The following is a 20,370-nucleotide window of genomic DNA, read 5'->3' on the forward strand; positions in this document are numbered from 1 at the left end:
GCTTGGTTGTAAACATCATCAGCTGACTGGAGATCAGCGGAAAAAGACCTAACAGCACTGAACACTGTCTGTCTACGTCTGTCTGGTAAGAAGATGTTTTTAATTACATTAAATTACATTCAATTTGGTTGTAATTCAGTCAGTCTTTAGAATGACACCTCACCGTACGACGGTGTGTCTCTTGTTGTCGAAAGGGCAGGGAGCTCTAAAACATCCACCCTCAGTGATTTCATTACATCCTGAACAAAGTAACGACTCCAAACGACCCCTTTCCTGGCAGACAGGCATCGATCACTAAAAGTGCATTGATTAATTAATTATTTTCTATGATTAATTAATGAATGAATCTCTAATACATGATTCATAGATCCCCCTCGATACTCCCTATCCCTTTTCCCTTCCCGAAAATGCCGAAATAGACTTGTAATCGAGCGCACGTGCATAATTGAGCTCTGATCAGCATTTTCACTCCACCAAAGCAGCATTTTATATTATTTAATATTTACTTGTATTTATTATAATATATTTTATTTTTAATTAATAAATGAATACATCATTTTGTTTATATTTATTGTATTAATATTCATATTCATATTATTAACTTTTGCAATACTGCGAGTGTGACTATTCTTGACTGGTGTGATGATAAATGCCTTTGTGGATATTTTCAAACCGTGTTCAGTGTTTGAAATGGCTACTGTACTGTAGGCTATACTGTATGCTAGTATGCTACAGTAATAGTGTACATGTTGTATAGTTGTTCATGTCTGTTATGCATAAACTACTACTAGTCCCCGGTGTTCATTTATGCATTTTGGTTAACTTAATTTTACACTCTCACTTAAATGAACATAATGGTTTAGTTTTACTGTATAATGAGTGACATAGGTCGTGTACAATAGTTCATATTCCTTTCAGCAGCAGTGGTAGACACTGGGTAACAAAGCAGTGGTGTTGATTTTGACAGCAAATTTTGTAATAATGGTTGATTTTATATTTGTAAGTGAGCTTGTAGATCTGCTATTTTCAGCATGCAACTAGGCATAAAATGACTTGTCTTTTAGTTCTACTGGATCTCTTCACTAATCCCCTTTCTAACATTTTTGTATAGTCTTTATTTGTTGATGAAATTGTCTACATTTAGTCTTAGTTTTCGGCATCATAACTTAGTTTTTTTTATGTTTTAAAGGGCCTTTCAAACGTGAAGCGATATAACGCGCCTATAGTTCATTTTCAATGAGACCTGTGTTTTTGCGCAAAGAAGTCGAGGTGTGACAACGCGTATTTCCCTTTTTTTTTTTTACGCTTGCGTTGTCGCACCAATCTTGAGCAGACCTGTAGCAGACCTGTCGTTGATCTAGGCAACAACGTGTGCGTTCCTCGCTTCCCGTTTGAAAGGCCCTTAAGTCGACAAAATCAACACTGTGTCAAAGGACATTTACTTGAGTACTGTACTTAAGTAACTTTTTGAGTCAGGGACAGGGTTAGATATCTTTTCTTATTCTGTACGCTCATGACTTTCGGGTGCATATGTTTGGTCCAACGTACTAACAGTCTGACACGCATTACGGTTGTCAAGCCCAAACCCTAACCTAACCCTAACCGCACGTGGGAGCCACGGGTGAGTTTTAACCAGCCATACATGTGTCTTAACCAGCCACGCATGTTGGGAGCCACGGGTGAGTTTTAACAACAACAAAATCTCCATCCGGGCCGGTCAGAAGTTGGCAGCACTGAGGAGAGTGGCCAGTAAACTCACCACAGAGAGCCGTGCAACGGTCTACAAGCTACAGGTCCGCAGTGTCATGGAGTACGCCTCACTCACTTGGATGAGTGCCCCACTGACACATCTTGGTCTGCTGGACAATATTCAGAGGAAGGCCCTCAAAATAATTGGAGTTGACCAAGACACTGCCAGTACGACACTTTTCATCGACAGCCTTAGCCACAGAAGACACGTTGCCGCCGCTACAGTCCTGTACAAAATGCACACCCCCCACTGCCCTAGGGACCTCCAGGACATGCTCCCTCCACCCTACACCAGACGGCGAAACACCCGCCGATGCACAGCCACACCAGAACATGCTCTCGACCCCCCAGGCTCCAAAACACGGACATTGGACAGAACTTTTCTCCACACTGCAGGTGTGGAACAGCCTACCAGAGCATGTAGTGGACTCCATCACAGACAACGGCCTTCAAGCCTTTAAACGCAGAGCTCACAGATATCTCCTGATCACCCCTCACACTGACTGTTGAGCTGCAGTGAACCATTTGATTGGCCAATGGATATGTATCTTACTATGTATTACTTGGCTATTGTTCACAATTGCATCTAATAAAAAATAAAAAACGGACACGCATGTTGAGAGCCACGGGTGAGTCTTAACCGGGCACACATGTTGTCGGACTGTTGGTACGTCTGACCAGTGTATGTGCCCCATGACGTTCACTCCAGTACATTTCAAAGACAAATGTTCTACTTTTTGACTCCGTTACAAGGGTCTGTGTCACTCACTCCAAAGTCCACACTACTCTTTTTCAAGACAAAACTAATTATACAGTAAGTTTTGAATAAAGTCACTGGTTTAAGAAAGCAGCTGTCTGTACTACTACTGTCACTGTACCTTTCTTTAATTGCATAATCATATCTGTGCAAAATCTTTGAACAATCCACACTGAAAAAGGCCTGTTTTCATTCCAGCTCAAACATGCACTTTATCGTCTGTGTTTATCAGGTAGTAGACTGTGACATTCGGCCCACCGTGTCGTGCGACGATGGAGGAGGATTGTAGACCGCTGTTGAGCTCCATACGGACGGAGGAGTGCTCCCTGCGCGGCTCCACAGACTCCCTGGACTCCAGAATCAAACGGTACGCTCGCTCATCATCTATCATTTCAAAAGAGAAAACCCCAGTTTTAAATGCACCAGGCCAGTGGTGGTTCTCAAGCGTGCCTCCCCCCCGCCCGCCTGAGGACCCCCCTCACCCTGACAAGCACTTGGAATGTAGGAGATGAGGCATTCGATTTAGTTTGACTCTGTTTCACAGATGAATATTGTGAAAATAGCAGATCTACATGCTTGTAGATTATTATTATTTTCAATATCTTTGCCTCGTTCTTATATTATTTGACAATTTGGCCAAGCTTTTATAGTATAATTTGTTGATTACTTTTGATGCAGTTTGTTTTTTAAATATAAAAAAGGTTTTAAAAGTCCTTAGATTGTCACTTCACTGTCATCTGGGGATCCCCCAAAATCATGTGGGGAGTGCAGTGATGTAAATAGGTTTTCAATGTAATGAGTCCCGGGATGCATCTTTTAGATGAGTCCCAGGGACATTTTATGAGTCCCACTTCAACAACGTTAGGAGTCATATTTTGCCATTTTTACAAATTGCAGCATTTAACTCCCATTTCATTTTATATGGTTATAATGTGGTTATATTCATGTAGAAAACAGAAGAAGAAATGATTATTATAACTAAAGCTAGCAAAATTAACTAGAAAAACAGTACAGTAGTACATCCCGTGGATGCAGAAGTAGTTGTTTTATTGCGTCCCTTAACTATAAACTGTGTTTTGGGATGCAAAATGCATCCCAAACCCATAGGATGAGAACCACTGCACTAGGCCACAGACCCCCATTTGTTACTTTTTTTGTCTTTATTTAATCTCTGGGACACCAATCTTCACGTTTATGTCAGTGTTCATTTAACTTGTAAGTTGCAGACAGAGCCATAAGGGTCCATTTGGTTCCATTTTTACACTCCTCAAGAACCTCTGGTGGTCCCCAACACATTGGGAACCAGTGGGGTTTTCCCAAACACTGGGTCGGGACACAATTATGGGTCCCTTTTGTTTCATTTCATACAAAAAGAAAAACGTATAATGTTTTCATCAAACATTTCCTGGAAAATCGAAGAAATTCTTTGTATTCAAATATCACATTTACAAGCTAAATGTCTTGCTCGTGGGCCACATAGACTGTGGCCGGGTTGTGAACCGGTGACCTGCTGATTACCACAAGGCCTCTCTACACACTAAGCCACAGCTGCCACAAATTCTTTGAGTTATACGCCGATTCTGAGAATGACATGGAACATGACATTAATTATGCGCTGATTCTGAGAGTAACACGGTACATGACATGCCGTCTACAGTGAATGATCATAGCCAATGATAACAACGTGAATGCATAACGTTATCTGTCTAGAATTGAGAATCCAATGATATGGCCAATATTATGAGCATATTCTTTGAAGACAAACGCAAACACAGCATTCATTCATTTGTTTGTTTAGTAAAAGGTGCCTCGTGGAGGCTAGAGCCCAGAAAGATTAAACGGACACACACGTGGCACGATAAAGATCATTTATGACAGATACACTTCAGTTAAAGAGCTCTGTTTTGTGGTCGGGCTAACGCGGCATCGACCACAGGCTCAGCATTACATACCAGTAGGCCCAGGGCCGTTAATCATATGATCTTAAACGGAATTAACACATTTTGGGGGTTAAAATAAGTATTAAATAACTATATTGTGATAGTAGTCATTGACTGTTTGCTCAGTAACAGGGAGAGGACCCCAATCTTTTCAGCTCTTTAGTAAACGAAAAAAACGAAAAAACAAGCTGAAATACAAATGTCATCCAATCAGGAAAGAGATCTCATGCAGGATATACAGGATGCATAAATTGGTATTGGAGTACTATGGGTCTGAATGGGTGAATGTAATGCACAATCTATGTAAAGCACCTTGGATAAAGGTGCTATATAAATTTACCATTAACTATAAAACTAAAGCTGCTTAACGGGTGCTCTCTCTTGATTGGAGAAAAGTGGTATCCCACCTGCTCTATGATTGGTTAAGAAAGTTACAAATAACATATTTTCCATTTACCAATCAAACTGGTTAATAATAACCTATATGTAAATAGAAGCCTTATTGTTCTGTTCAGAACAATCCTGGATCAGACCTTTTAAGCTTTTAAACTTGTTTACTGGTTAGAGACCAGCATTCCTTCCGTGTGACTCCATCATAGAAAAACAATTACCTGTGTGTGTGTGTGTGTGTGTGTGTGTGTGTGTGTGTGTGTGTGTGTGTCCTCGCCAGTTTGTGTTAACTTTAATCCACTTTGGTATTTCACAGTTACTAACTAGCTGCTTTCCATATTACGCAATGCACGCATGTTCTCTCTCACACACACACACACACACACACACACACACACACACACTTTCAAGTTTTCTACAAGCTCACAATGCGTCGCAAGCTTGTAGATCGGTTATTTTCAAATGGGCGAAATGTATAGGACTGAAGTTGTGAATGTATGTTTTTTTTAACAACAATAAAAAAAAAATACAAATGAACTAGTAACTAAAGTTACAGTACATAAGTAAAAGTACTTAGTTACTTTCCACCACTGCGGACGCACGCACATACATTTGAAACAGAAGTACACAGATGCCCTCTACAAAGGACAATAGGAAAACAGACAGTTACAAAGTGCCTATAAGGCAGAACATCGATACATACAGTACAGTTAGCATAGCTCTTCCAAATTGAATGTCTTCCTATAATAGCTGATACTGAGCACTCTCTCTCTCTCTCTCTCTCTCTCTCTCGGAACGTTGAATGTTTTGCAGCATATGAAACAGAATCTACTGGTAGAGTGTGATGCTGTGTGGTCTTGTTTGTGTTTATTTGTTTTGTGTTTTGTATTAATTAATGTGGAAATTAAAAACTATATACTGTCACCCGGACCCAGGAGCTAGAGGAGATGATGTTAGACCCCCAGGGGATCCCCACATAATTTTGGGAGGACAGTGAAGTGACAATTTAAGGACTTTTAAGACCACTTTAATACCTCCAAAAAGAGATTTCTTTTAAATTACTGCATCAAAAGTAATCAACAAACCATACCATAAAACTGGTCAAACATTGGCTATTTGTCATATGAGAAAGAGGCAAAAACAAATGTGAAAATTGTCGATCTGCTATTTTCACAATATTTATCTGTGGAACCGACTAAAACAAAATGTAATGTCCGTTACCCGGGCAAACACTTCTAATTGCTCTTTTGGGTCTTGAGCAAAAACGTTTGAACACAGGTTTAGGGAATTTGGGGGACAGTCATTGAATTCAGTGTTTAAAACAGATTATTATTATTATTTTTTAAACTGGGATTTTCTGAACAAAAACAAACAGGAAAAGGATTGGTGATGGTGATTGCCAAATCGATGTAATCAATACAACAAAAATCCACCAACTGAACAAAGGAAGCATCTAATCTAAACAAAACACACCGAACAAACAAACAAGGCTTCTACACTATCAAACACAAATATATAGGGGGGGGGGGGGTCACCTCTAACCTAGTGTGGTAATCAGTCATTGAAGTGTTTGCCCCGCTTAGCCTAGCTCAGACTCACCCTGGAGATGGTACTTTTTTTTCATTTAGTACCACTTTGACACCACTAGTGGAAACACGGGTACAAGTAGTGGTGTGAGGCCATGGTAGACGAAATCGGGCTTTGCCACACCTTTTAGGGTCTATTTTAGGTATACTCAGGCTTTTGTGTGCATGCCACCCGAGACAGTTTTTAAGTTGCTTGATTCAATATTTAAATATTATATATTATATTTAAATGTAATATTAATTTTTATCAGACTTGCCCCCCTTCTGTCCATTGGAATTCATTATCCCTTTTAACTCATTTACTACTGGAGTTTCCTAAAGGGCGAGGTCGCATGCACACATCCGCCTGGGTGACGGCAGACTGCTGGGCAAGTGCTGGCGCTTTGGCATGGGGGGGGCCAGATCAACATATGGAATGAATTCTGTACTGGCCATATATGGAGCATGTCTTGAGTGTACAGGTCTATGGCGTCGCCTGCACTTTGACTTTGACATATGGAATGTCAGAACCAAAAAGTCAGCTCCATATATGGAGATCTAACGGTGGCAGCGGGGCAGTGTCTTGAGTGTACAGGCTTTGATGAGGGCCCAGGTAGGGCCGGGCCTTCATTTCCGGGCCTGTTGAGAACTATCAGTCAAAAGGGAGACATCAAAGAGGAAGGACGGGTGGGTTGGGATAAACATATGGAATGTCAGAACAGGTCAGCTCCATATATGGAGATCTAAGGGTTTGAGGTCAGATGTAGAGTTGCTGGCCGGCTCAATATATGCAAATCGAGGTGATGATCCAGTCTTCTCCATGTATGGCTATCCAGGGTTTGAGGAGGTCAGTGTCGTGATCTTCATATATAGAGACGGCCATAAATGGTGGACTGACGGCCATATATGATGGCGTCACGGACGGCTGACTGACGGACTGATTGACTGAGGGGTTTTTCAGGTTTTCATAGTATTCTGCGACCTACGGTCGCAATCATCAATGGCGGTCTGTGCCTTGGATTGAAATGACGTGTATACTGTAGGTCATTGAGTTAATGGGTTAATACAACTAGGCCTGTTGGGAACACATTCCTTAGTGCAGTATACATTATCATACTACTTGGAGGCCTGTCTAGTGTCTATGGCCTGTAAAGCCTGTACTTTGACTTCATATTGATCACGTCAGAAATCTCCGCTTCCGAACCGAAATCCTCACTCCGTCAGCACATCACACCCTTCCTCCGGGATACACACATGCCAAGTCTGAAGTTCACCAGTTGGAGCACGCACAGATTCTGTGCGTGCGGAACTGGAGCAGAATAAAACTGAACCTAATATGTGATTGAAGGAAATTGGCATCCCACCTGAAAATGTATATTCTGTCTATTAAGCTAATCATATGGGGACCCCTCCCCCTCCATAATCATTTGGCCCCACTTTGGGAACTACTGACTTACGCCACCTTTTCATTAGTTGTGTGATAAGAGAGCTCATCGTCATGGTAACGGTGTCTGTGTCGCAGGCCGTTCTACGTGGAGCCACGAAACATCGTAGAAGACGCTCCGCAGGAGAGGGTTTCTGCTGAGGCTGCCATCCTCAGCAGCAGAGTTCACTACTACAGCAGACTGACTGGGAGCTCTGATAGGCTGCTGGTAATACACACACACACACACTCAAATTTCTCAAATGTGGGTATGTCTACCCCTAGAGGTATGGCAGAGGTACTACGGGTACATGAGAGAAGGTGTAACATGGAAAATGTATCACTGTATGAAGCTGATGATCTAAATGTTATGATGAATTGAACATGGTAGACCCTATTGTAAACACTGTGTAATGCTTTATGGTGTCGTCCACAGTTAACAGTTTTGTATTGAGTATTGAGTGCTTGAAATATACTGTAATTCTCCAAACTGTTAATACATACTTCAATCAATCAATGATCTGTAGTGTTAAACCAAGTTAAATGAATTTTTATGCCTGCAGCTATCAATAAGTTTAGTAGTGATTATACTGTCGATTATTACTTTTTCAATTACTCCTAATCATTCCACCCCCCCCCCCCCCCCCACACACACACACACAGAGCCCCCCGGACCATGTGATCCCACGGCCGGAAGAGATCTACATCTACAGCCCTCTAGGGACCGCCTTCAAGGTTACCGGGGGCGACCGCGCCTCCAGAAACCCCAGTATCGTCACCATGTAAGTAGACACATACTTACACACCATGGCAATTTCCAAAACTCACAGATCTGCCTCCTCCATCCTTCAGCCGTGACCCAAATATTAAAGCAGTGTCACCGATTTTGCACCTAAATCCTGTGTTAATGGATTGTGGTTTGGACTACAATTTTGTATTATCCTTAACAATGATTGTAATATCATACCACTGCACTATTTTCAACTTTTAATAAAGTATTCAATCGATCAATGAAGTTGAGGACATAATAAGTAAACATGATGTGTAGGAGTGTATTTTGTGTTTTTTTTCCTGTGTTTTGGCATCAGCTGGAGCAGAAAGCTAAAATGCCCCAAAATAAACAGAGAAAAACTAAATTACTCACAGAAGGCAGAGCCATTCCTTAAACCGGAGTAACAACACGGAAACAGCGGGAGTACCCCAAACGTACCCGCTCTGTTTCCTGCTTCTTATGTCATTTCCTCCTTACTGTCAGATTCGCCATCTGGAACACAATGATGGGGACCTCCATCCTCAGTATACCCTGGGGAATAAAACAGGTGATTATTTATGTTTACAGTTTGCACATACTTTGTACAGCAACCAATTCTAAATGACCTTGAAACTTGGAAACTTTTTGAAGAGATTTTTCCCTCTGTACTTTGTTTCCCTCATTCATTGTTAAATATGAACAACATCATTCAACAATGGATTCATTTTACATATTGTCAGTTGCCACTGTCAGGTGGAAACTGGAAAACGTCCGGTAACTGTTACTTTTCAGGAAATGGAAAATAAGAATAACGTGTTCCATTGGATGGGAGTTCTTACCTTCTTGTTGATACTTTTCATTGGTTCAATATTTATCAAATCCACAGACACACTTTCAACCTGGGGTCCCTATTTAGGGGCACATCATTATAGGTGCGAAAATAGCAGATCTACAAGTTCACAATGTGTCGTTCTGCGGCTTGTTGTGAATGTGCAAATTGTCTGTTTTTGCTGTTGCACGACATTGTCATATGATGAAATGGGGCGTTTAATTGTTGATGCTGTGTGTGTGTGTGTGTGTGTGTGTGTGTGTGTGTGTGTGTGTGTGTGTGTGTGTGTGTGTGTGTGTGTGTGTGTGTGTGTGTGTGTGTGTGTGTGCGTCATCAGGCTGGCTTCACGTTGGGGATCATCATTCTCATCTCTATGGGCGTGCTGATGCTCTACTGTTGTTTACGCGTGTTGAAGTCACCGAAGTCCATACGTAAGTACACCAGTGTTCGTTCAGTCGACTAAAACCACAACAGAAAAATGTACGTCGCCCTTTTCTCGCTAAATGAGCTATAAAGCTATAAAAGCTATGAAACTGACTATTGACAAGAGCTCTCTGCACAATGAAACATCTCATGGAAATGAGAGGTGGCCCAAACGCAGCGAGCATGCTGCTGTGCTCAGAATCACTGCCGGTCACAGTCTCCGTTGCCCAAGAGACTTCTGGGATATCTTAAACGTATCTCTATACCACCACACTCTGACCACTCTGGTGCGTCCAAATAAACTGTTAATTAAATCCAAACAAGGAGGGCCGCACTCCGAATTAAACCTCAATTTGTTTTTTGTTTTATTTATTCCATATGAAGGCTGGACAGCCAAAACATCTGTCACTCACCCTGAGGCACATGGAGTAAATAAAACGATCTATGACATCTCTCTCTCTCTCTCTCTCCACAGCGTATATCTCTACGTCAGACTGGGAGTTTCCAGATGTGTGTAATTACTACTTTGGGAAGTTCGGCCAGTGGTCCTGCCTGATGTTCTCCATGGTGTCTCTGATCGGTGCCATGGTCGTCTACTGGGTGCTGATGTCCAACTTCCTCTACAACGCTGGCAAATTCATCTACAGTAAGTAACCCATCAGCACAGCAATCGCATTCCAGTTGTGAGCTGAATAATAATGAATAATACACTGGAGTTACCTTACGATGATTATGATAAAGTCTCTCTAGAAGCGATAATATTCCGGGCGAGAGGCATGTTTAAGTCAGAAATTACTTTCTTTCTGAGTGCTAAACGGGGAAGGAACGGCAGCGTGCATGCGCGAACAGAAATATAAGAAAGTAATAATTGTTTTTGTTTATCAATGAAAAAACGCTAGAACGTGTGTACACACGTCCTCGCAATCCATCGGTTGGATTAGCTACGACGGTCCCACACGTCCTACGGTCTAAATGGCTTAAACATCTGCATTACTTAATTTACAAGAAGTCTACACAATTTACAAGAGTGTAGAAGAATTGTTATTTTGATCGTTTGCCTGTTATCTCACCTAATGGTACCAACATCAATACAGCATGGAATTGTGGACTAAATCTTATCCAACGATAACAAAATACTAATGTAATATTACGTTTTGGGTGGTGGTCCGTGGCTCAAATGCTGCATAAATAATGGGCCTTGACATAAAAAGGGTTGAAATCCACTGGTTTAAAACTTGCATTTCTTTCTTCATGTGTCCACAGACGAAGCTTACAATGTCAGCATGGCTGATTCTGGAGACTATGGGACCAACGGCTCGGACCGAGGTAAGACCACACAACGTTAACTTAATGCAAGGCGTCGGGAGCTTGTAGATTGGCTATCTTCACAATACTAACTCCTACATTCAAAGTGGGGGGGGGGGGGGGGGGGGGTTAAAATATGATTATTTTGGGGGAAAAGGTTGAGAACTACTGCCCTAACGTGCTGTTGTCCGTGCTCCAGTGATCTGTCCGTCCCAGATGGACCCCCTGGGCAGCAGTGTGTTGGTGGTCAGCAGCAGCAGTAACAACACGGACGCCGTGTTCGACCGCTGGTGGAACAAGACAGAGACCATCCCACTCTACCTCATCATCCTGCTGCTGCCTCTGCTCAACTTCCGCTCTGCCTCTTTCTTTGCCAGGTTCACCTTCTTGGGTAAGCCCATGTTTTACTAACGGTACTAACTTGGTCCTTTTTGGGGGTATTTTTGTTGCTGTATATTTGAAAATACAGTATCTCACAAAAGTGAGTACACCAATTATACCAATTTTGAAACATACTTTAGTTACGTCACTGAGAGCAGTGGTCCCTCATTGGCCGGTGGAATATACCGACATACATACCCAGCCGGTCTCAGTACTTGCGCATTCTGCTTCCGCAAGTAATTAGGCTAAAGAATTTGCAAATAATAGCCCAGGCAGACCCAAATTTTAAAAGGGTGACACTCCACTACACTTTTTGACAGCACTTTTTCCCCCAAAATACTTCAACTGCTACAGTTCCAAGTGCTTGTTAGGGTGGGTCAAACATGATTATTCTGAGGCGGTCGCTGCCTGGTCAGTTTGAGAACCACTGCTCTACTTAGATGTGATTAGATGTGTCCTCAGGTACCATCTCAGGTTTGTGAGTGGTGCAACCACTCCAAGGAACAGCAATGTCCGTCCGTCCTAACCTATGTGACTATGAGTACTAGTAGGGGCAAAAGTGGCGCTGTTGTGCCAGAAACAGAGAGAGAGAGAGATAGTGTTGCACTGTTGCCTGCTAATTACACAGAGAGAGAGAGAGAGAGAGAGAGAGAGGCAGGGGGAGAGTTGCACCACTCAGTTCACACGGGTGTGATTTTGTTAGCTCTTCCTTGGACCTCTCATGGACATACCTATGGATTACACCAGTGTCAGTGTACGTTATGCGGTCGTCACGCACATTTTGCACCTAATCTGAAATAACGATACGATGGGAACGATGCACAAAGACGGATTTCACCCACTTCTTTACTTCTGTAAACCTGTGATCACCACTGTGATGTGACAATAAAACTGACTCTGAGTTTGATGTGTCCTCAGGTACCATCTCAGTGGTCTATCTGATCTTCCTGGTCACGCTGAAAGCATTCCGTCTGGGTTTTCACTTGGAGTTCCACTGGTTTGAAGCCACAAAGTACTTTGTTCCAGGTCAGTTCACCTCTCTTTAATGCCATACCATGTCCATTTGGGCCCAGCTGGCCATTGGCTGGCCCAGACAACGAGGCGGGACTTCCCCCCCCTTCTTCTCCGTTGGTTTTTATTTTTACTCGAGTGGGTGGGGGATCCCGTTTATAGACTGTAACGGTAGCCACGCCCCTCAGAACATGCGTGACTTTATGGTCATTTTTTTTATAAATGGGACCAGAATTTTCCAAAAAGAATATTATGACATTAGAAATGAGACTTTAAACTAGTGACTGGAAGCAGAAAGTATTCATGACCATGTTAATTAAGGTAATACAGTCTAGGTGAAGTTGGGCCCAAATACATGGACTTCTATGGGGCTATGGGTCATTTTGGGCCCAATGACAGCGCCACAACAGGCCATTATATGAACTTTCAGGAAATCCAGATTTCCTTGTGGCTTCACAAAATATCTGTCTGACTGCCCCCCTCGTTAAGACTCACTGTTGGTAGGGCTATTACACATTTTTGTGGCATAGCAGGAGATCAAATTGAATCCCTTTTTTTCCTTTTTCTTTTTTTTTGCCAAATCTGGTTGTTGACACTGCTTGTCTTCTCAATCATGTCTCCTGTAGAGTTCAGGTGGTTGTTCCCTCAGCTGAGCGGGGTGTTGACGCTGGCCTTCTTCATCCACAACTGTGTCATTACGCTGATGAAGAGCAACAAGCACCAGGAGAAAAACGTGAGTAGGGCTTTATTTTATTTGTCATTACTCCAGAGTTCCCACGGTCATGACATTCCTGGAAATACTTTTTCCAGTCCTGGAAAAGGTTTAGAATTTATCAAGGGTCCTGGAAAAATATTTGGCTATGTATTGTTTTTGGCTATTGATTGTGTATGACATATTGACATTACACTAACATACGTAGTTTTTTTTGCATAACGGGCTGCAGAGGCGGAAAGTTCTTATAACGGCAGGGGGTTCAAGCAGCCACGCCCCCCGCCCCCCCCAGCGGTGGAAAAAAAACGAGTTTTGTTTTTTCGAACAAAAGCCACCTTATTAGCATTTGAATGCGGCATGCGCGGCGGCCCAACACCTATCTTGTAACCCCTCGTAAAGGTATGTGTGACTACGTGCATGACAACATGACCACTGCACTGGGGAGGGGACATTTCAGTGGACAGTCAGTGGGTGCATAATTTACTGCAGTGCATATAGATATATTTTGCCAAAATGCAGTGGGTTCAGTCGCGCCTTTGCCAAAATGCCAGGGGGTTCAATCGCGCCTCTGAACCCACGGAGTTTCCGCCACTGACGGGCTGAGTGATTGCAGCCTAATGTGTACCGGACCTACAAGCTCACAACGTGCTGCAGCGTGATCCTATGCCCTTGGATAGGTGGTGTAGCAAAGATGTGGCCCGGAATTTGGAATGGAATTATACCATTCTATATTCTATGCATTGTTTTTGCTAAAATGTCTGTCCTTGGATATTGCACATAGGAATAAGACTATTATATATAACTCATTATTGCGGTGAATTATACAGAACTGGAAATTGGGTTAAATATTCTGGAAACGTTTTGGAAACGTTTTGGAAATTCATTGGTAAAAAATAAAAATGTGTGGGAAGTGGGAACCCATCCCTTTGCTTTTCAGATTAATCAAAAGATTATTGTCTTCGTATATCTTGCTTATGGGTCTGTTGTTCTGTCGGTGTCTCATCGGTGGGCTGTTATGGGTCTGTTGTTCTGTCGGTGTCTCATCGGTGGGCTGTCACAGTTCAGAAAACCTGCCGATCAATGACGTCATCGATGCAGATTCAATAGAAACTACAGCCTTTCTCTTCCTGGAAAATTTGCTTGCCCAAACAAAAATCATATACAGTTGGAAGGGGTACAGCATTGTGTAACAGACCTATGTCACATTGCGTCGTTATATACATGTTGCAGTTTGGGACAAAGGCCAGCATTTTTTCTCAAAACTATTTTAAATACCGGTAGTATAGTATACCTGCCTCCATTTAAAAATGCGTTTAAAGTTAGCAGCCCTGTTCCTATGTGCAGTAGGTCTAGAGGTCTTCGGTACAGATAGTGCGGGACACTCAATGGATGAATGACTGAACCTGCCTACCGATGATGCCACTGGTAGGCACTAGCCTGGTCGCTAAACTGTCCACAGCCCAACTCTGAGACTCATGCAGGTTTGTGGTTTTTCAGGTACGGGACCTGTCCATAGCGTACGTCCTGGTAGGACTGACCTACCTCTATGTGGGAGTGTTGATCTTCGGTATATTCCCATCTCCTCCGCTGGCTAAAAGCTGCATTGAACCAGTAAGATGTTCTTATACTTCATATGTTATGAAATTAGACTATCTAATGCTTAGTTTGATACAGACAGTCAGTGCTCAATGTATGTGTCATTAAGTTACTCTTTGAAAACGCACGTTTCTGGCTGCTTCTGGTGACTGATATTGTCCTGCTAATGAACGTTAGACTCATTGAAAACACACGTCCCTGCTTCTGGTGACTGATATTGTCCTTCTAATGAACGTTGCTCATTGAAAACACACGTCTCTGCTTCTGGTGACTGATATTGTCCTTCTAATGAATGTTACTCATTGAAAACACACATCTCTGCTTCTGGTGACTGATATTGTTAGTTTTAGTAAACTAATTACTGTAATTAATAATATAATAATCTTTATGGACAGGGTCATGGTTAGAAAACTAGTCAAATGTCAGTTTAACCACTTGAACACCAGCATCCATATTCTGCTGGGCCAAAAATAACCAATTCACAAGCTCACAACAACGTGTTGCAACACATTGGATATTGGATATGATTTGCTAAGACATTTGGTGTAGAGACTTTAAAACCAGCCATCCAAATTTATTAATTTATTACCCGAGACCCGATTCTACAAAATGTCTTCTAAATTGTGATTTTTCGAAAAACCCTTTGTTTCTATTCAGTGGTTCTCAAACTATTTCATGTCAACGACCCCCACAATTACTGCATATACTGTACATATTTGACCACCGAGCCCCATCTCAAAATATTTTGTTCCAGGGCAAATATTTTGTTCCAGATGCAAAGATTTGAGTTAAAATGTTCGCTGTGAAAGAATATGTATATATTCGAAGATTTGCACACACTTTCACAATTTTTCAAAAATAGCAGGTCTACAAGCTCATAGCGATACAAGCTATGAGCTATGAGCTGATTATCTTTTAAGTGTTGGAGTTTGGAAGCGCTCGTTGAAGTCACTGAACGGCTCTGCGTACCACCTGACTAGTATGTCTGCTATTGTTCAATAGCTAAAGTTTAAAATAATGATTAGAAGTGGTCAAAAGCTAAGGTGACACAGATGCGTTCCAGGTCTTAACTCAGTATTATTGACAGTTTGTGTTGTTGTGTTTTCGCTGCAGAACTTCTTGGATAACTTCCCCAGCAGTGACATCATGGTGTTCGTGGCGCGCAGCTGTTTGTTGTTCCAGATGACCACCGTCTATCCGCTGCTGGGGTACCTGGTCCGAGTGCAGGTCATGAGCCAGATCTTTGGAAAGCACTATCCCAGGTACTCTGTAGGCACCGTGATGACACTGTAACTGACCATTTACTGGCACCATCCTCCAGACGGTGCCTACAGTCATTTTGATCAGCAGCGTCCATAGTACAAACTGTATTTTGTCACGCTCGCACTTCTGAAACACTAAACAGGATTATTATTTCATGTCAACATTCAAGTACAACTATCAGAATGTAACCCAGGTAATTAATGCATCAAGTTTTCCACCTGTCCAAAGTCATTTCTGATACAGACAGCCTTGGATCAGTCATCAAGGCTAATATAGACTTTTTTATCATCCTATCCTTGCTGGTATAGCTCCATTTAGGTCAATGATATAGCATTATGTAGTCATATAATAATATAGCAGTCAGTCATTGACTGCCAGTCAACTGTCTTCCGTGTATTGGTCCGACAGATGCGCGACACACTGCAGCCCCCGGTGCATCGCAAAATTGGGAGTGAATCTGATGATCCACACTGAGTATTGTGCAAGAATAATTGTCACTATCTCAAATGATTGATCAGATGATAATTTAAATGTGACCGGCCAATTCTAATTCTAAGCAAAATATTGTGATTATCTATAGAGATAATTTGTTCGCTTCGTCCGTCTGTCTGTCTGTCTCTGTCTGTCTGTCCGCCTCTGGTTCTGAACCATGTGATTGTAGCTTTAAATTGTCATTAACGAGTATCTTTTCTCTCAGTTTCCTTCACGTTCTGGCTCTGAACATTGTGATTGTTGGATCTGGGGTCCTCATGGCCATGTTCTACCCCAATATTGGATCCATCATAAGGTATGAACATTCTTACATTATTATTCAATCATTCTGAAATCACTGTCTGATTAATGTAAGCCTAAGAGGGATTCACGATTTGTTCTATGGCATAGACTAGAGTAGTGGTTCCCAAACATTTTAATCGTATATGGCCACAGACCAACATCTGAAATTATTAGAGCAAGTTGTCAAGATTTCCATGGAGAGAAGCCAATCTTCAAGCTTCCCAAGTTTCACAAATCACAGACTGAATAACATTTATTTAAAATTACTTGACTTTTAGTTCCACTGGATCTCTATTCCACTAGTCCCACCTTAACATTTCAATCTAGTTTTTATTTGTTGACGAAATTGTCAATATATTTAGTCATCGTTTTACTCATCATAGCTTAGTTTTTGTTTAGTTTTATTTAGTCAACGGAACATATTTCGTTGTAGTTTTAGGTCTGCAAAATTAACACTGGACTCTGTCTCCCCCTGCAGGTACTCGGGTGCAACCTGTGGCCTGGTGCTGGTGTTCATCTTCCCCGCTCTGATCCACATGATCTCTCTAAAGCGGCAGGAGAGACTCAGCTGGCCGTCCGTGCTCTTCCATAGCTTCCTCATTGTGCTGGGTGTCGCCAACCTTCTGGGACAGTTCTTTGTGTAGAGAGAACGAACCCAACTGGGTTCCAAATCGGTGTACAAACAACATATCTGTGTCCCAAATGGGTTCCGGATGGCTCCGAGTGTAGTTGGCAGCCATTTTTGTGAGGGCGATTCCAAACACCTCGACGAAGAACTGTGTTTTGTTGCTGTCAGGTAGAAAGCTCCTATCTCTATATTTTAACTTTTTTGTTTTTCGTAAATTAATACCCAATTTTGTCATACTACCGTGTTACACAAAAGTAGCAAAAATAGCAGGTGTACAACCATCTCAAGTCAAAACGTGTCGCGAGGCGACAGGTTTCGAGCTTGTGGATCTGCTTTTATTTATTTATTTTCTGCATTTGAATCCTGAAAAGTAAGTTTTTTGAACATTTGAGGTTTCCACCCGACAGCAACGACATATCCAAGTCCACTACAAGATTACCCACAACTGAATGTAGCGAGCCAACCGTCAACCCGTGGTCAGTGCAGATGTCCCATAATGCAAAGCAACAGTGTTTGACGGTTCAAAAGAAATGAGCGTGACGGCAGTGAGGAAGACGATGTGCCTTAGTGCCTTCCTCATCTGTAAAAAATAATGTGTTTATTTTTTTATAGCATTTTATCAAGGCTACATTTTATGGCTAATTGCCCTTTGTCTTGGCTATTTGTAGCTTAAATGACTGAAGTAATTTGTGTGGCATTTATGCTAATGTTGGCTATCACTGAACGTGTTTACTGTACCTGTATTCAGATGAATGGGTTTTTCTTTTTTCTTTTTTTTTCCTTTTTTTAATTTTAATTCTAAACTTTTCTCAACAGTCAAGTTAAAAGGGATTGTGGGATATCTCACGCGTTCCGCCCACGTTTTGTTGGTTCTTTCCGCATACACACTGTGAAATAGTGAGTTTGAAAGTCTCTTAGGATTTTGCAGCGGACTATGTAGATTTTTACTATGTAGCGAACTGACGAGAGGTTTAGATGTTTACAAGGGAAGGCAGGCCCGTGCACAGATAGATAGTGACCACGGGGGCCGTGCACAAACAGCGCCCACTGGGGGGCAAAAAGTGCCCTTTCTTGCCATTGCTTATTGTATTTTATTTTTTTCTTTATTCTTTTTTATTGAAGTACTATCGAGAATATATGAGGGAAATGTACTACTGTCCATAAATACAACATACGGTATTGATTTAAGACGTACTCCACTCTTCCGCCACCAACCCTCCAAATGGTCTCAGTCAGTCAATTCGTCAGTCGGTGAGTGAATCAATCAACTTTACATCTTACGACATTCCAAATTCACCTGGCCATGAAAAGCATTATTACCGTATTAATTATCGTTTGAGCATGTCACTGTCACACGACAGTGAGTAGTTGGTTTTCTTTTTATGTTAAAATGAACGTTTCAATCGGTCAATCAATCCGTTTGATTGGGATACATACTTAAAAAGCAGACTAAAAGAAGGAAGATGCAAATGCACCTCAATGAAATTAAGGCAAACTACATCTTTCTCATGTCCTTGACTCTGAATCATCTTTGCAGCCATACAGATATATAAGCACGGAGTATGTGTTAAGTTACATAAGACAAAGTAGAACGACCTTAAAAACCCCAAAAATGATTAATGGTTGTCTGTGAAATGAAATGAGCTGTTGTACCCACGTATTTTATTTGATAAAATACTCATTGAACAGTATTTCTGGTGTGAGGGGTTTGTCCAAAGTCTAAACCTCATGAACCCTCATGAATTCTCGGGGGCGAACAAATGATTATGAATCATATTTTTTATTGTGCAACTGTGGAAATGTTGAAATGATGTTGAGCGTTCTGTCCGTAACTAGAGATTGGACAGGAAGTCCACACTGTTATTAGAATCGATGTCTTCATGTCTTGATTGCTTAGCATTGAACTCTTTGGAAATGCGATGTAAGAATTGATAAATGGAAGAGTGTAGTATGCTATTAGGCTACGAGGGAAACCTATGCAAATGAGGCCATTGTTGACATGCTATTAGTTGAGCCGTGATGCAAAACAATTGTAAATACAGTAGGCCGTCTGTCTACATGTGTTATATAGTATGTTACCCTGTCTGCAAAATGTGACCACCAGGGGGTGACAAAAACAAGGCTGGACTATAATGTAACTTCGGACCTATTCACACATGGGAAAACAGATGTTCGATCTCATCAGGTTAGGTCACACATGGATCATTCTATTATGTTAGAAGGTGTTCGGATTCACAAAAATAAATTATATCAATCACAAAGTCAATTATTTAATTGAATAAGGGCAAAACAGTGGGAGATGACGGGTTGTTATAGCATATAGTAAACCAATTATGACAATGTTTTAATTTTTTATAAAAGATAAAGATTTATTTCGTGTTGGAGTTTGGAAGCACTGGTTTTTATTAACGGGTCGTGCTGCTGCCTCCTGCATTATGTGCAAATTCTAAACAGGTGGTACGCAGAGCCGTTCAGTGACTTCGACGAGCGCTTCCAAACTCCAACACTTAAAAGATAATCATCTGCACAGAATGTCTTGACAGAAAGTAGCTCATAACATGTCTACAGTGGATTTTTATTAAACAAAAGCTTTGCAGATTGAAAGAGGATAATTCAAGCTTGCCTTAGTTACAGCTGCAATGTTGGTTAATTTAACGTTGTTTAATACAAGCAGATCACAAATGCAATTTGGATGAATGTGCTATCACTGGATGGTATTTTAACTCTAGATTCATCATTCACCCCATTATAAAAACATTGCGGCTACAGGAGTCTCGATGTCTGTCCAGCTTTTTGTTAAAGGATCACTTCACCACTTTTCAACCTATCTTCATATAATATCACTAATAATCATGATACAATGGCACGACATT

General features: G+C 41.6%; 1 protein-coding gene across 1 annotated transcript; it reads left to right on the forward strand.

The window, feature by feature from the left end:
- slc38a9 (solute carrier family 38 member 9) lies at nucleotides 1–19,763 on the forward strand. The gene is made up of 15 exons (XM_080755718.1): nucleotides 1–85; nucleotides 2,739–2,873; nucleotides 7,924–8,053; nucleotides 8,488–8,606; nucleotides 9,080–9,143; nucleotides 9,742–9,835; nucleotides 10,303–10,473; nucleotides 11,091–11,153; nucleotides 11,332–11,523; nucleotides 12,432–12,539; nucleotides 13,151–13,257; nucleotides 14,734–14,847; nucleotides 15,946–16,094; nucleotides 16,793–16,882; nucleotides 17,348–19,763. The coding sequence occupies exons 2-15, from the start codon at nucleotides 2,779–2,781 to the stop codon at nucleotides 17,511–17,513; spliced, it is 1,662 nt and encodes a 553-aa protein (XP_080611844.1). The 5' UTR covers nucleotides 1–85; nucleotides 2,739–2,778; the 3' UTR covers nucleotides 17,514–19,763.
- Nucleotides 19,764–20,370: the final 607 nt, after the last annotated feature.

Source organism: Protomyctophum bolini (genome assembly GCF_963924005.1).
Source record: "Protomyctophum bolini genome assembly, chromosome: 22".
NCBI classification, from domain to species: domain Eukaryota; kingdom Metazoa; phylum Chordata; class Actinopteri; order Myctophiformes; family Myctophidae; genus Protomyctophum; species Protomyctophum bolini.

Excerpts from the sequence above, each read along its gene's own strand:
- slc38a9 (XM_080755718.1), top strand. The coding sequence starts at position 2,779 with ATGGAGGAGGATTGTAGACCGCTGTTGAGCTCCATACGGACGGAGGAG. Across the intron at positions 2,874-7,923 it reads CTGGACTCCAGAATCAAACG|GCCGTTCTACGTGGAGCCAC; the intron begins GTACGCTCGCTC and ends TCTGTGTCGCAG. Across the intron at positions 8,607-9,079 it reads AACCCCAGTATCGTCACCAT|ATTCGCCATCTGGAACACAA; the intron begins GTAAGTAGACAC and ends CCTTACTGTCAG.